The sequence below is a fragment of the Solea senegalensis genome, linkage group LG1 (genome assembly GCF_019176455.1).
Source record: "Solea senegalensis isolate Sse05_10M linkage group LG1, IFAPA_SoseM_1, whole genome shotgun sequence".
In the NCBI taxonomy this organism is placed as follows: domain Eukaryota; kingdom Metazoa; phylum Chordata; class Actinopteri; order Pleuronectiformes; family Soleidae; genus Solea; species Solea senegalensis.
In genome coordinates this window covers 8,638,164-8,654,932 of record NC_058021.1, presented here as the reverse complement: position 1 = coordinate 8,654,932, position 16,769 = coordinate 8,638,164, and the positions used below count along the sequence as shown (strand labels likewise).

The 16,769-nt window shown below is 39.8% G+C and overlaps 2 protein-coding genes across 3 annotated transcripts; one reads left to right on the top strand and one right to left on the bottom strand.

Moving 5' to 3' along the window:
* Positions 1-378: 378 nt before the first annotated feature.
* On the top strand, positions 379-10,086 carry sept2 (septin 2). 2 transcript variants are annotated; one of them, XM_044038230.1, is made up of 13 exons: positions 379-518; positions 2,130-2,167; positions 2,877-2,991; positions 4,387-4,473; positions 4,921-5,044; positions 5,134-5,268; positions 5,375-5,492; positions 5,667-5,768; positions 5,937-6,082; positions 6,795-6,878; positions 7,909-7,969; positions 8,945-9,038; positions 9,141-10,086. In XM_044038230.1, the coding sequence occupies exons 2-12, from the start codon at positions 2,144-2,146 to the stop codon at positions 9,008-9,010; spliced, it is 1,062 nt and encodes a 353-aa protein (XP_043894165.1). In that variant the 5' UTR covers positions 379-518; positions 2,130-2,143; the 3' UTR covers positions 9,011-9,038; positions 9,141-10,086. The 2 variants fall into 2 exon arrangements, with proteins under 2 accessions (XP_043894165.1, XP_043894157.1); XM_044038222.1 differs by having other exon boundaries at positions 6,795-6,917.
* Positions 10,087-10,850: 764 nt separating this feature from the next.
* Positions 10,851-16,713, bottom strand: stk25b (serine/threonine kinase 25b). The gene is made up of 11 exons (XM_044038208.1): positions 16,295-16,713; positions 15,198-15,428; positions 15,007-15,063; positions 14,785-14,893; positions 13,756-13,913; positions 13,311-13,496; positions 12,657-12,802; positions 12,411-12,516; positions 12,256-12,327; positions 11,261-11,397; positions 10,851-11,176 (listed from the first exon to the last, which is right to left on the bottom strand). The coding sequence occupies exons 1-11, from the start codon at positions 16,322-16,324 to the stop codon at positions 11,137-11,139; spliced, it is 1,272 nt and encodes a 423-aa protein (XP_043894143.1). The 5' UTR covers positions 16,325-16,713; the 3' UTR covers positions 10,851-11,136.
* Positions 16,714-16,769: the final 56 nt, after the last annotated feature.

The following is a 16,769-nucleotide window of genomic DNA, read 5'->3' as shown; positions in this document are numbered from 1 at the left end:
TGAGGTGCATATTTCTGTGTATATGTGCTACATCAACCTATGTCTATGGACTAGAGATGAAAATTACCCTATTCAGTGTTTCAATTATTGGGAAACCCCACTCAATTATCAAAATAGTTAACGATTAATTTAGTAAATGGTCAATAATTAGTTATGATTAATCAACATTTTTGTTTCATAATTTCTGTTCACTAAAACCAAACGCCAAATATTACACACTTTACGGTAAAACTTGCCAAACTTCTGTATTACTTCTTGGTTCCTACAACAATGTTGTTTATATGAGTCTGGTATACATTTGTTTGCGGCAGTCTCGCTGTCTCTGTCCTTGGGGGACACTGGACAAGTCTGTCTTGCCGTTCCTCTCGCCCGGTGCATTGTGGTCCTTCTGTGTGTGTGTGTGTGCTAAAGGAAGCTGCATCGGTGGAATCTGAAGAATTTGAGGTGTCCGCCAAGTCCTCCGTTCATCGTCAGCTTCCAGTCACTCTGTCGCTCTCTATAACTGTCAGGACTGTGAGGTAACACCACTGATTTCTCTCCTTCATAACTTATTCATGCCTCGGATGGCTGTGTAGGTCGCGGTCTCGCAGCTCAATCGACGACGTCGCTGCTGCTAACATTATTAGCCTTTAAGTGAACATCCTGCAGGAGAAGCTACTCGGCTAGTTAGTGAGCGACGCTAAAGGGTCCACCAAGTTTTCTGAGTAGCTAGCGAAGCCTTTTAGCTGAGGGGTTAGCTTTAGATTTGGGCTCATTTTGAATGATTTTCAAGAAGAAATGCAATGAAATTAGTGTTAAAGGCGGATGTCAGCACCAGCCCATGTGACATCCTCTCAGTTGTTGCCGTTATGTGAAAGTAACCGATGCGAATTGAATTCGGTTAATCGACATATTTGTGCTTGTGAACGTGATACATGCTAGCTCTGATTTATCTGCTTCTCTCTTCTCTAAAACTATCGAACATTACTATAAACGAGTCAGTTTCCAGAGTTTGGGTAATCATACATACTAATAGGGCTGAACAATTTTGAATAAATGTATAACTGTGATTATTGCAGGAAATGGTCATTTTTACACCATTATTCTTTTTGAATAATATTTAAAACGAATACTTTGTGATATTTGTGTAGATCTGTTTTCTTCAGTCTGTAGCATATGACGTCTATAGGTTGGGAGAATATTTGATATAAAATGGTAATTTAACACACATTTTGGCTTAAAGAAATATTGCGATTTGATACGTTTCGATTAATTGTTCAGCACTAAGTAGTACAAGTGAATTTAACACAAATTTAAACAGTGTCTCTCATGACCTAGTTGCATGTCAAATGTGCTACTGCTACTACTGTAATAATGGCAAGACTGTGAAACTCACAAACAAACAAATGCCATTAATTTGTTAACTATGTAATAATGATAAATGTAAAAGGCAGTAAAACAGTCAGACACATTATGTTGTGCAAAAATAAACAAATATATAATTATAATAACAATATTCTTCAAACCCTTTGAGAAGCTTTTTGATAAGCCTTTGAAAATCCTGTTCTAAATTATTGTTGTTTCTGTTGGTATAGCAATATGCAAAACCTTTTTCTTGGTTCAGTATATATTGTAAAGTAGATCACAGTAGTTGGCCATTTTTTAAAAAGTGCCTCCCCATAAAGAAAATAAGTTTTGGAAATGCCTTATTTTTCTTTATAGTTGATCAAATGGTTGCTTTGTGATGTGTATGTTTGGCATAAGTGAGGCAGTCGCACTGTGGGTGTGTTCCTCTTCCTGTATTAGGGGTATTTGAATCAAAGCAACAGAATTACAACACAGCCAACACATCAAAGCTGAGGATTTATGACATCAGTTATTGGGATTAATGCTCTTAGTTCATAGTGTTACAGTGGGTCGCAGCTGTAGTGGAGACGGCAGGAAAAGGCCTCAGGTTTTTTTTGCGGTGACACTCTACACTCTCACAAAGCACACTTCCTGTCTCTCACAGTCAGATCTGTGTAAGTGTGTGACTTTTTAAATGACCCACTTTTCAGAAAAGCTTCACTTATACCAGTTCAAGGCCAAAACTAACATATTAAGATTAAGTGGAAATTAATACTGTAAGTTTTTTATCTGTTTTCATTTAGGTTTGACAAGAAAAATGTCTCAGGCTGACAAAATGAAGGTGAGTTTCAGAAAACTGTGTCATCAAATTCCTTCTGTGTGACTGTGTGTCTAGTTTAATTGTGTAGCATTACTAATGATGAGAAAATATTTGTTAATGATATGCCCTTTTCCTCTGTGCTTTCTTGTGTTATTTTCTGCTGTGTGTTGTTACTCAAAACATGAATATTACTATATATTACTTGTTGAGTGCTCAGTGACTCATGCAGATGCTCACTGTGCTGCTCTTCATCCACATGACTCGCTGATATGGATTTATGTTCGTCAATTGGCCCAAAGGCAGAACAGGAACACACTGACTACTTATCTGTCCCATCAGTCCTGACCTTAGCTGAAAGGAAGGGGAATGGAGAGATTATAAATAATACCAGACTGTGTGGTCAAAAAAGAGCCAACTAAATAAGTAATGTGCTTTTGTAAGTGAATTTGCCTGTGTCACAAGAGCTCAGTCTCTTCTGTTTAGTAAAGAGCCATAACCACTGGAATAAAGGGTGTAAGGTGTTTAGCAAGTAGACTGTGGTATCATTGTTGCTTTTCTTAAAAACTCCATTTATTCATGAACAGAAATCTCCTCATTAACTTCTAGCAATATAATTGCTTATAATATTGCTAGCACAATGTCCAGCTGGAGTAATAATTATCTACAACCAACTGTCACCAAACATGTTAGTGATTTCTAACTCCTCTCTATTATTCCTTTTTTACTACAGCAGGGCCAATTCACCAACCCTGAAACCCCAGGGTACGTTGGATTTGCCAACCTGCCTAATCAGGTTCACCGCAAGTCTGTAAAAAAGGGATTTGAGTTTACACTGATGGTGGTAGGTGAGTGTGTCATCGTTGTTTTAAGACCTTTTCTACTTGTGTACTTTTTTTTGGTGTAACAATTATTTGGTTTGTAAGATGATAAATAAATGTTACAAAGTAAATAAATGTTACACCAAAAAAACACTTTGTTATCACCAAGATACATCATCATTGTATCTTGGTGATAAAAACATATGTCGGTAATAAAAGTTTAAAGCCATTCAGCTGAAGTAAACTCGGAGGGATACATTTTTGTTTTCTTTTCATAATGGTCAACTCCTTTACGTCTGCTGCTCCATTTTTATATTTTGAGAGTAAGTGTCATTGTTTCCTGAGGTTTCTGTGTTTGCTCCTTTACACTAAGATGCAGCCCTGGATTTTTTTCTGTTTATGACTCTTGAACACTGGGATCTGTGGACAATTGGCATATCTCAGGAAGAATGTATGCGTTTTGTAAAAAAATGAAAGAGTTAGGATTTAGCTTTGATGTGAAAAAAGCCATTTTGGGCCATTTAAAGTGGCTGATGTCACATTACAGAGTAGTTGCTCAGCTGGTGTGTAGCAGCAGTGCAAACTGCTGGATGGGAGTGCTGTGACTGTGTGAACCTCTGTTTGTTGATAAGGGGGAGGGGAGAGCCCGTGAACACTGCTCATCCCTTTGCTTTAAAATAACCAGAGAGGAATGTGGCCTCAAGGGACTGATTCATACAGTGGACATTGCCTGCTGCTCCCGTCGCTGCAACAAAACTCATTTAATTTTTTCGACCTTCTGTGTGGCCCAGGTTCCTAAATAAATCAGTGGACGACAGGCATATCCAAAACTGAATGTATGCGTTTTAAACAACAACAGAGTAGTGGGGATAAGGCAGTAGTTTTATGAAATCCTTCTGATTAACTGCAAAACTGACACGAAGTTTAATGGATGTCTCATGAGTTTGTGTTTTTTTTGGCCATTTATATACTGAACATTCAGTTTAAATTTTCTACACCAAGTTTAAAAGGCAGCCATCATGATTTTGTTTGCTGAAATTATATGATATGGAGGCAGATGCTGTGGCAACCTCCTAAATGGAGAAGCCAAAGAAGAATGATCATGACCTTGAATTCACTGCAGATTTTCATCTGAAAGTGGAGTTATGTTAGTTTGTACAAATTGTGCAAACTGAGTTGCATTTTTCCTTCTTTCCTCTGCTGCTGCTGGCTGATTATGGACACACACTGCTTGCTCAGGTGGTGGGCTATTTAATATGCCACTTGATATGAGATTAATGGTGAAGTATTTCAGTGCGGTGTGCAATTGAGTGTGTCAAAGGCAGATTTTATCCTTCACCAGAACCTGTTTTTGTGCCTTTTTTTTACCCTGACCTCACCTTATGAATGTGTAACAACTGTTTTTTCACTTGTCATTTAAAGGTGAATCAGGACTTGGAAAATCTACCTTGATCAACAGCCTGTTTCTCACTGACCTTTACCCTGAAAGAGTCATCCCTGGAGCAGCAGGTAACACATACATACATACACAAAAGTTTGTGCATATATTCTTCTTAGAACACTCCTTTGGCTTCCTCTCATTTGGACAGCCCAAACAAAGCCTTATCCCTAACCATAACCAATAAATGCCTAATCTTAATCTAACCAATTGAAATCTTAGCCCAAATGTACAGTTCTTAAATGTACAGTGAGGTTCTCATTAGAACCAGGCTTTGGTCTCCAAAGGACTGTTAATGTCAAAAAGGTCCTTAACAAATACAAGTACACATACCTAAAAATACAAGTACACACACCTACCTCATTTTTAGCCTCCTTATTTCAAGCTGTTTCTGACTGTTGTCTGTACTTACATGTGCTGATAATATCAAAAATGCAAAATAACAAATTATAACAAATATGACTGTGCCTATTTATTTGTTTGTTTATCACATTGTGATCTATTTTGTCCTCTAATAGAAAAGATAGAAAGGACGGTTCAGATTGAGGCGTCGACAGTGGAAATTGAGGAGCGAGGAGTGAAGCTGCGTCTCACTGTGGTGGACACACCAGGATACGGAGATGCCATCAACAGCCAGGACTGGTATGAAATCTTTTTTTTTTTTCTTTTCTTTGTTATCATTCGGTGGTTTTCTGGTACAATATTCTAATAAAACCTTTTTTTTCACCCAGTTTCAGCACTATTATCAGGTACATCGATGACCAGTTTGAGCGCTACCTTCATGACGAGAGCGGCCTCAATCGTAGACACATTGTCGACAATAGAGTTCACTGTTGCTTCTATTTCATCTCCCCGCTTGGCCATGGGTGATTTATTTATTTATTTATCTTAATGTGACATAAAGGTATTTTGGTCATTGCTTTTCATTATTCCTGACTTGAGTGAATCTCTTGTCGTTTCATGTCTGACCAGCCTGAAACCTCTGGACGTTCAGTTCATGAAGGCTATTCACAATAAGGTTAACGTGGTTCCTGTCATTGCCAAGGCCGACACTCTGACCCTCAGAGAGAGGGAGAGGCTGAAGCGCAGGGTGAGAGCAACATACTTTTCGTTGTCAAGGGGCATTTCCACTTCCTGAGATGAACAGAAGCTGTCACATGCTCACACATACTGAATACTGCACACCACACTGTTGGTGCGACACCAGCGATTTGTAACTCGTCCACATCCCTGATAATAACCTGTGTTCTCTTGTTTGTGTAAGATTCTGGATGAGATTGATGAGCATGGTATTAAGATTTACCACCTTCCTGATGCTGAATCAGATGAGGATGAGGACTTCAAAGAGCAAACTAGGATCCTCAAGGTAAACTAAATTTCTTCTTCAGATCTGGTAGTATTGCGTGACGGAGCCCGTTTTCAGATGGAGGAAAATCACCAAAGGTTGCACACCGCATCTTAAATGAGCAGTGATTTATTGAATCATTATGTGGATGGTTGAACTTAAGACACATTCATTTGTCTTCCTCTCCAGGCTAGCATCCCGTTTGCAGTTGTAGGCTCCAACCAGCAGATTGAGGCCAAAGGGAAGAAGGTGAGGGGCCGCTTGTATCCCTGGGGAGTGGTGGAGGTGGAGAACCCAGAACACAACGACTTCCTCAAACTGCGGACCATGCTTATGTGAGTGGTAGAGCTTCTAAGATGCTCAAACATGTTTTTTTAATAGTCCAGTGTGTAAGAATTTGTGACATCTAACAGAAGGACTGCAGATTGTAGCAGACGACTCCTCACCTCTTGCTTCTCAAGTTCTTCAGAGAACTACAGTCACATTTGCATACCACAAAGGATGTTGATCTCCTTTTGTTTGCATATTACACTTCTGCTTCAAACATGAAATGCATGCTCTGGCTAGTTGGTCCATTCAATCTGTTATAGAAACGGCCATTATATGGCCATTATAGCTTTGTCTGAGGTTATGAAAACCAACGACTAATATTTTATTTAAGTTTAAGTTTATACATTTATACCAACATACTTGAGAAGTAGAATATTAATTTCTGTCAATAAAACATCCTTAATTTTACCCACTGGACCTTTAAATATTAAAGTTGAATGTTAATAACGTGCTGGCCTCTGAATGTACTGTATTACTGTGTTGTTGTTTTTTCAAATTCTGTGGAAGAAGAATGCTAGTGTGGTGAAATAGTTGCTAGTTGGCTAGGATTCATTTAGGCACACTAAGAAAAAGTTTACCTCTGCCAATAACTTTTATGTGAAGGTGTAGATGAGGAAGAAAATGATGTATCCATATTAATACTTTCCTCCAGCGTACGCAGTTTTGAAAACATTGTTGCAGAAATATTTAGTTATTTTCTTTCCCACCAATCCACAGAACTCACATGCAGGATCTACAGGAAGTGACCCAGGACCTGCACTACGAGAATTTCCGCTCGGACCGCCTCAAACGGGGTGGCAGGTTGTCCTCCCATGGTTATGTTCTGCCTCTGTCTCCTGTGTACGTACTTGTCTGTCAGCTTGCTTTTCTGCTCCTCCCCCACCTCAAACGGCAGAGAACAGAGAATAAATGGTATATATTTAGTACAGCAGAGTTAAAGATGCATAGAAGAGCCTTTACACACATCACATTAAAGATATGTGGATCTTCAGTCATTCATTCTCTCTTTGTGAGTCATACAGTATAGAAGTGGAATCAGTTCTGTAGATCAGTAGCTCTAACTAATCAGTTTGCATGTTAATTACACCAGTGAAGTCATGGTGTTTTGGTGGAACTGGAGTAAAAGCTCTGAGCTGTAGTGGGTAGTGTTGTTAGCAAAAAGGCATGTGTAGTTTTAGTATATGTAGAATTTGTAAACAGGATTATTGTGTGTCTTTTAAACATCATTTGGGTACTTCATCATTTATCTCTGTGTAGACCTCGAAAAAGATTCTTGTAGACTTTCCTCCTAAGCCAACTCAGGATAAAGGAGTTGTTTTACTGTCATCACATTACCTCGCCAACTGTTCATAATGGCTGGTTTTGATTTTTCAAGTTCAAGGAATGGACTGTTGGAGGTACAGTTAAATATTTTTTCATTTGGGGGAGGTAACACTGTTCCCCTGACTCTCGCACTCGCTGCTTCTCTCTCTGTAGTCACTTGTTGTAGATGCTCACTTTTCTCTAGAGAAATGTTTCTCATCATTTCTAAAGAAATGCTTCACTAACCCACTGACCCTTTTTCACGTTGTCAATGTGGCTTTTGTCATGTTTTCTTAATGTTTCTTCAAATTGCACACTATTCACTCTTAGGCTTGCACGCATACACGCAGCGCCTTGCTGACTCATTATGAGGCTTTATAAATCATTGCACAGTGTGATTTTTCCATTTATAACCTTTCACTGTACATTTAACTTGGTGTGGATGATTTCTTTGTTAATATGTTTGTATAGTCATTTTAGAATGGCAAGAATAACGTGAGAAGTAATAATACATTTGCCATCAATACAGAAAAGGGCCGGAGCCGGAGGAAATGGACAAGGATATAATCCTGCAGGAGAAGGAGGCTGAGGTGAGAGTTCTCCCACTTCACTACCATTGAAATTTAGTTTTGCATTCCCCTTGATTGTCCCGGTTTCCTAAAGGAATTTAGAATATCAAGTAGCTTGTGGTTGTGAAGGGGCTATAATTCCAGTGTGCTTTAGTGTGCTAAAAGACGGATTTTACCATTTGATCAGAACCAGCAGCCTGGCTGTTTCCACCCCAATTTCAGTCTTTATGACCCCTTTAAGAAATGATATCAACAACTGTCCTGAGTGATTTAATCATAAGCGAACAGCCCTAAGTAAAAGTTGCTTGTTAAACCCGCATGAACATAAGTTTTGCCAATACGCAAGGTTTGTATATGTTCTAAACGTTGTATAAGTAAGTAAAGTTGATTTTTCTAATGCCAACTTCTGGTTTTGAATTTATCTGCTTCAGTACCTTGTACATGATAGTGATTTCCACAGTGTGGGTGTGGACATTTTTGATGTGAGCAGTGCTGTAGTGAAATTTGCAGGCTATTTATTGTAAAGCAATTAAATTAAGTGGTGGTGCCAGGAGCTCGCACACCACAGTCTAAGCAACAAACCTCCAGGAAGCGGCATGTGACTCATACTTGATCACACGCTGTCCACATGTGATCAGATCTCTCAGGATGGATGTTGATACTAGGTCTGAACAAGGCCTGTGTGAGGCTAAGCTCACTGACTGCTTGCCATAGTCTAATAACTGTTTCTGGTTTGTTTGTGTTTCCCTTAATACAAGTAATAAGTGGTAAATAATTCATGGTCACAGCTGGTTTCTGTCCAAGCAGTCTATGCAGGAATAGTCTTTTCTCATCAAATATTTATAACAAGCAGATGGATATTAATGATGATGCATTTAGTCAGACTGACGGATCAGATAAAGGAAAAAAACTCTTCATAAATGAAGTGGGAGTGGATTAAATGAAAGTGCCTCGCTTGTTAAGTGCAGTTGTTGTTCCTCTGTCATAATTGCACAGTTGAGGCGAATGCAGGAGATGATCGCCAGGATGCAGGCCCAGATGCAGAAGCAGGATGGAGAGTGAGACACCCCCCATGCGTGAAAAGTCTGTGGTAGGAGTAAGACTCAAATACAGACACGCTGCATATTTCACATAACACTGGGCAATTCCATTTTCTATGTTAACACATAATTGTGTTACTTTTCCACTGTAGGCTTTCAAGCTGCTGTTCAACTTTGAACCAGAGAGAATCGACTTATACTTCTTGCCACTATCCTTATTCAGCTCCACGTGGGATCTGGAGACTTTTTTTTTTTTATACGTACAATAAAAGTATATTCAGACAGTGTTATGTTTATATATTTACACACATTTTTTTTTCTGTTACACATTTGCCAGTTACTCACATTAAGTCATTTTACACACACTGTTGAGAAAACCAAAGTGTGCTGGTGCTTCTACATATAAACATCTCAGCTGTCCATCTGCTCCGAGTATGGGCTTTACCAGGAGAATCCATTATGATGAAAACATAGAAGCAGCTTTTTTGTGCCAGTTTCGTTTCTGTCAAATTAAAATATGATTTCAGATTCCCACACATGCTTCCCATCATATAGAGTTCATCCTGCTCACTGTTCCTCATGTTATCTCACTCGTATGCATGCATCCTTCTCAGCTTTACTCCAGTATTGTACCCAGTAGTGCAGCGACAACTGCATTGAAGCTCCTTTTGAGTTTTATATGAATTAAAGAAAACTGTGACCCAATCTTACTGAAGACCTGACAAATGAAGGACAGACAAATGAGGTGCTGCTTTCTTTTTTGTTCTTACTGTGACGCCTGTTCAGTGCATTTTTTTTCCCCATTGGATGTATTTGCGTCATATCTCCTCATTATTGTAAAGTGAAGCCATGTACCAGGAAGCAATGAGATTTAAGAAGGTGTCAACGTTTGTGTCCCAACTGCTGAGCTATTTTGTGGTTTCCATTACCACAGAGGTCAAAGGTGACCCAATGAGGTCAATGTAGCCAATGTTTCCCTCACCAGCGAAGACGTTCAAGAGTTCTTGACATTCCTCTTTGTGTGGTTTTTATCCAATTTTAAATAACCAAATATTGTTCTTGATACATATATTGTAATAAAGGTTTTATTAAGCGCAATGGGTTCTGTTTTTCAATCTTATTATTTCTGAGTTAAGTTTCAATAGCCTCGAATCGTCCTCCACATAACCAGTTATAAGCTAATCCGTGTCTTTTCAAGAATCATTGATCCTGTAATAAATATTTTTCTGGTTACACCCTGCCCTTGATAATGTTAGAGAACACACAGGTGGCAGCTGGTGTTTTTTTTCTCCATGTGAGAAGGTTAAATGCCTCTAATAAACAAAACCGTCAAGGACCTGCACTGACGTTTCCAATTACAGCTTAGTGTAATGAGAGGTTAAGAAACAGAGTTTTCATTCTTTTAGAAATGTATTGATACACGATCACTAACTTACATAAGAGAGTGACATCATTACTGAAGCATCTACTCCACTATGGCTCTGTAGCACAGCAGCCATTTTGACAGATCACAGTGGCGAAATCACAAGGATAAATCATTGAATTAATGATGGCTATGTTCCATTTAGCCTCCCCAGTTTCAGGGAACATGCTGGTTAACTGACTTACTTGAACTTAACAGAGCCATCCATAAGGTGATCATTAACAGCTGTGCTTCTCCTGCTTTAACATGTCAAAATGGCTGCTTGTCCATTGACAAAGACAGTTTGCAGTACAGCACGCATACAATAGTAAATTATTATAAACAGACAAACATATCTCAACAGACAACTTGTCTACATGTGAGTATCAGGCACACAGAAGGAACTGAGCTACACACAATCTGCAAATAGCACTTAACAAACAAGACCCAGACAAAGATGGGACATTTTCCATAAACTTTATTATAGGTTTTTTCTTCTTCTCAATCTACCACGTATACACAACGCTCTAAATGTCATGGCTTTTTTTGTCTTAAATATTCTCCGCTCTTAAAAGAAAAACTGTAAAAATATTTAATTATAACTAATTAAAAGATCTCTTCTGGGACATGACTAGGAAGGGTGCCAAGGTGGAGAGTGGAGGGGAATGTGGGTTCTCCTGTGGTCTTTATCCGAGATGATGGGTGGGGATCTGGGAGGCAGGGTTAACTTACATCCAGCTGGGGTTTCACCGTGAAGACGGGGTGGTATTACCATTTAATGAAAACCTGACAGAATGACATGCGGCCACAGGTTAGAACCAAACAAATGCACATTGGTGAACATCTAAAGCCTGAACACCTGTAAGTCACCTGCAAACTCTCTCCATCATGTGTGTGACAAGGCGGTCAGAAATGCCAGGACACGACTCCTCAGCAAGGTTGAAGGCGTTCTCCAACTCTTCGATAGCTCCTACGCCCCCACCACTTGCCCGCCGCTTCTCCTTCAACTGTTGATAGAAATAAATGGAATACAACAGATCTTTACAAAATAAATGGAAATGTTAGTTGCATTACAGTAAGCAGAGGTTAGCAGGCCTTGCTGCTTCTATAAACCCTGTTCAGAGCTAATATTAATATCAATACTGAATGATCTGGTAGAGTACAGGTCAAATCTCATAAAAACTATTTGGAGGTGGTTCGGAAACAGGTGACCACATGAGAATCACAATTCTAGAGGATGCAATTCATCTAATAATTATTTCAGCTAATCCTCACAAACGTCACAGAAAATGTATCCAGGGTACATTTTAATGCCAGGTGCAAACAGCTGTACTTGATGTACCACTTGTGACTGGATGTCTTGTTAATACCAGGCCTACTGTTTTCTGTCCCTTTCTTACTTATGTTTACTGCACAACTTCAAAACAACATCAGATTACCTGGAAATGTATTAAATATGTTTGTAAAAACAACAATGAAGCAAGAAGGCAGGGGCCATACTTACATACCTACTTACAGCCTTACATAAACTTCAATCATTGGCTCAAGGAGGAAAGAGAGTCAATTTGGACTCGGTAAAATTAAATTAAGCAACAAACTCCACCCGTGAGACATATAATGAAATGAGCATCCGTCTCACTACGTTTGATAAGATCAGCTTCCAAGACTGTGTTCACATGTACCAAAAAAATGCAGTGCAGATAGAATCACTGTTGCAGCTCAGACTTGCATTGTTAATCAGTTAATGTAGCAAAAGGAAATCTGATGAGCTGATAACTTAAAGGTCTAACATGTTCACCCTTTATCTAAAATCACCAGGTGTACAATGAAAGACGTCAAACTTCTATTATCCTCACTACACCTACCTCTCTGAAAATGGGCGTTACCAAAGCGGACAAGCATTGTGACTTGGGTTGTCTTTTCACAGAGTCTCCCATCTGCAGAAAAGAAAAACAGAACATAAAAGGAAAGCAACAAAAGATGTGACTCTGTGTGCCTGTGTGTGCTGCATGATTCTTACCTCTGAATCTGTGTGTGTGTAACCTTTCTGTAACTTATTCATAGAGCTGGGTCTGACTGTGGGGAAGGTCCACATAGGACATGTGTCAACATCACCATCAGCGTCCCTAGAAGAAATGGGGTTGAGAGATTAATGATCATCATCAGCGGTCAAGCATATTGGGTCAGTTTAGCTTTGATAAGATCCATGGCAGAAACTTTTGCAGCATAATGTTAGTCAGCGTAACTAGAATTTCTTGATACTTACATATCCGAGTCATCAGAGCTGGATTCCTCCCCATGTCCCTCTGACTTCCAGCGTCGGTAGCGGTCAATTAGCTCTGTCAGATAGGCTGTCTTCTTGGTGTAACGTGTGATGAACTTGTGCTTCAGAAGCTCTTTGGCTGTCGGCCTCTGTGCACACAAGGAATGATAAAGAGTAAAACAGAAGCAGCATAAAACAGTACCACACTGTGAAATTCAGTCGGTCGGCTGGGACATTTCCTGGAGTTTGCCGTTCACATATAAGGAGCACAGAGGGAGATTGTCTGAGTGAGTTGCTTTCACAACAGCAAGAGAATCTCTGGAGAATCCTGGTGAGGTGTGGGTCCTGGCTGGCGTGTACAGGAAGCATGACACTGGCTGTGGATTCTCAGAGTTTCTCCTGCTGTGTTCTCACAGAGAAAATGTTTAGCGTGAGACATATGCATTCTCACATACAGCTCCTCCAGAGAGTCTCCAAACGTCAATGCATGTCTGAAAGCAGCTTTAAGTATTAACAACAGGCTGTGAGCCAGGAAGAAGAATCAACTGGATCAATTGTCTCACAACATCATGTCTTCATTTCAAGTCTACCATTTTACAGAAAGTTACTGGGGCGCTAACCCTAACCTATTTCAGTGGCTGCTGGTGTTTTACTTACAAAGCGAGGGTCTTTATTTAGACAAGCCTCCACAAACTCTTTGAAAGGTTTGCTGTAAGGTCCCTCCAGGGTAGGGGGAGTATTTTTGGGGATAAGGAAGAGAACCCTCATGGGGTGTAGGTCCGAGTTGGGAGGTTCTCCTTTAGCCAACTCAATGGCAGTGATGCCCAAAGACCAGATATCAGCCTATGTGGGAGAGAGAAATGTGGAAGTAAAGAGGGACAGGTTGAAAAATAAATCAGTTATTAAATATACAGCAATGTCTTGGTTTGAATCACAAGGATCTGATGTATAACACGTTATATCCTTTGACAAGCACCATCAACAGAACTACTGTATATCCATTCATGATTTTAGGGTTTTATCAAAGTGCAAGTGAAGCATCTCTTCCCCTAAAGCAGTTACACCTGTTGTCCCTCATCTACTCTGTAGAATCTGAACTCACCTTGAAGTCGTAAGCTGACTGTTTGATAACCTCTGGAGCCATCCAGAAAGGTGTGCCCACAAATGTGTTCCTTTTAATCTGGGTGTCTGTCAACTGTCCTGCCACTCCAAAATCAGCCAGCTTCACGTCACCCTGCTCTGACAAAAGCACATTGGCAGCTAGGAGAGAGAATGTCAGAGAGAGAAAAAAAAGTCAGAAAGCATACTGTTTCTGTTTCACAACACATGTAAACACAAAGCATCAACTAACGTCCACCCTCATGAATGAGAAAGTCCCATTTTTAGACGAGCAAAGATCCAATACTATTATCAAAATGAAATGTATCCACGGGTACCAGATGGATGAACAGATAGACATATAACTTAATAATTATATTATACATTTAGTGCATTTGTGTATCTATTCTTGCTGGTACACAGCAATGACTTTCGTTAAGATCCACTGGTCATGACAAGATCACACACATTCACACACCCACAACCCCGACTCCAACCTTATCCATCACAACTAAATTCTGAACCTCAACTCAAACTAAATTCTACCCCTAACCCTAAAACTTAAAAACTTAACCCTCTAACCCGTGCTTTGAAAGAGCTGAAAAAATCCTAAAAAATGGTTTTGAGATAAAAAAACATTGTCCATAAAAATCACTGACAGATGAGCACACAAACGAAAATACATCTTCCATACATTTTTAGATTTCAAGTTCACAGATGGTGTTGTTTTTTTTAACAGCTTGTTAGCATATTTCAATGTGTGGATTAAATTCAGTCCAGCATCTGGTTGTGGATGTTGTTACTCAGCAGCTTTGATTATTACTCAGTGCTCAGTCGTCAGTGTCTGCTCTTGCAGCACTTATTGTATCCCAGCATTTAGAAAGTAATGCAGGGTCCCAAAACTCAAAGACTACACTGTGACATTAAATTAATTGATACTGAAAGAAGGGAAATAGCGACTGGGTCTATTTCTAGGAAAAGTTTGCTTTGTGTGTCTGCTGTGTTTCCTGTGCATGAAGACAGTTCCTTTTACCTTTAATATCTCGGTGAATCTTCCTTTCTGAGTGCAGATACTCCAGCCCCTTTAATATTTCCCTCAGTATAGTAGCAATGTACGTTTCTTCAAGAGGCCCTGGACGAAGCTAGAGTGGTGAAAAACAAAACAGAGAATGTCACACTCAGGTCAAGTATACAGAAAGTTACTTCATAACAGTTGTATAAAGCTTTGTGAGTAGAATAAAATTAGAAACCATACCAGATCTAGTGCAGATCCACCACCTAAATACTCCATGATAATCCACAACTTGGTCCCCTGATAGGGAGAAAAAGCAAAATATTTAAATCCCCAGATTTACCAGGCTGTATGGCACAGTGTGTTGATATAAACCTCTTCATCTTTTAGTGTATTAACCTGTGTGTGTCGTTCCAGTAGTTGTGTTATCTTACCTTCAGGTAAGATCCATAATACTTGGTAACAAAAGGACTGTCACATTGGCTCAGTACAGTGATCTCCTGCTGAATGTCTTCTATCTCATCTTCTGCCTCCTCCAGATCTATAATTTTAATTGCCACAACTTCCTTTGTTCGGTTGTTGATGCCTTTGTAGACCTCCCCAAAGGAGCCCTTCCCAATCCTCTCCTGCTTGGTGAAGTACTCCTCAGGGTCCAACCTGGTATTCTGGTCCAGTGACACCAAAGAATGGACTGAATTATTGAGTGCATTTCATGATGACAGTTCTATTAGTATTAGATACAAGTTTGCCAGAAACAGTTTGTCAAAGTTAACTTGGACCTGTTAGTAGGAGTTGCATCTATATGATGCTGGCTTATAATGTTTTTGTTATGTTTGTCTGTCTGTGAGCAGCACAAAAGGGTTGTGGCCCATTAAAGAAAAATGTCTATATTTTAGTAATGATCTGGATTCAGATTCAGATAAAAAAAAAAGAAAAAGTCAACATTGCAAGACTCCGAGTGCCTACTCTGGTGTTATAATGATTTCCTGCCCTTTTTTACAAAATGATTATTTATTTAATTAAATTATTATTTTAGTTATTTTTCATGTACTGCTGAAACAAAAGGATGATGGATTAATTGCCAATGCCCATTTATTTCAGCCGTAGCCCATATTATGATCACCCAAACTCTAGCCTGAAAGTGCCAAGATGTAATTCAAGAGGCATGACACTTGAAAGTGAGTGGTTTACTGTCTCTATAACAGCAACAAATGAATGGTGATCTGACTGAGAAGGAGACATTTGAAGAAGTCAATGAACATAGAATGTTTTAGCATCTACACCATCATTCTACAACAACAGACTTCTTCAGTATAACATGCAGTTCCTGATGGGCTTGTGTCATTGCTTTGACAGTCTTGATAGTGACAATGGAAAACAGATAAAAAGCAGAGGATATCGTGTAGGTGTTTCAATTCAAGGCTCAAACTCGCACCCACCTATTCATGGAAAACCTGACAGTTATGGGGGTTCGCCTGCTCTTGGACAAGAAGAAGGGAGGTGACAGTTGTAAAAAAGAGGATTTATCTACCTGGTTTTGCATGTCTCGAAGGTGTGCCATCCCTTCAGCGGGTTGGACGGGACAGGGACAGCCACAGGCTCCCTTTCCTGAAGTTATCAAACGCTCCTTTTGGGGTTTCTTCCCTCCTCTCGTTGCTGTCTACGGGGCTAGCTAGGTGGCTAGTCACCCAGATAAACACCCAGTCTGTCGGCTTTAACGGGGCTGTCACTCCGCGCAATGTTTTCGGCCTCAAGTCCCACGGAGGAGCGAGCAGCCCGGCGACACGGCGAGCTACTGACCGAGAGACTCCATGTGTGTCCGAGGTGATGAGCACGAAGAAAAAACGGCTCCTTCCGCGTATTAATATTTAATTCATTTCAAGAAAATGCTTCGCCCGTTGTTCATTTGAAGCTTGAGGAGGACAAAATAATGGGCCAGAGCTGTGACGCATGCGCAGTGTTTACGCAGGAATTGTGGGAGTTGTATTGCTCGTTACAGCCCCCTC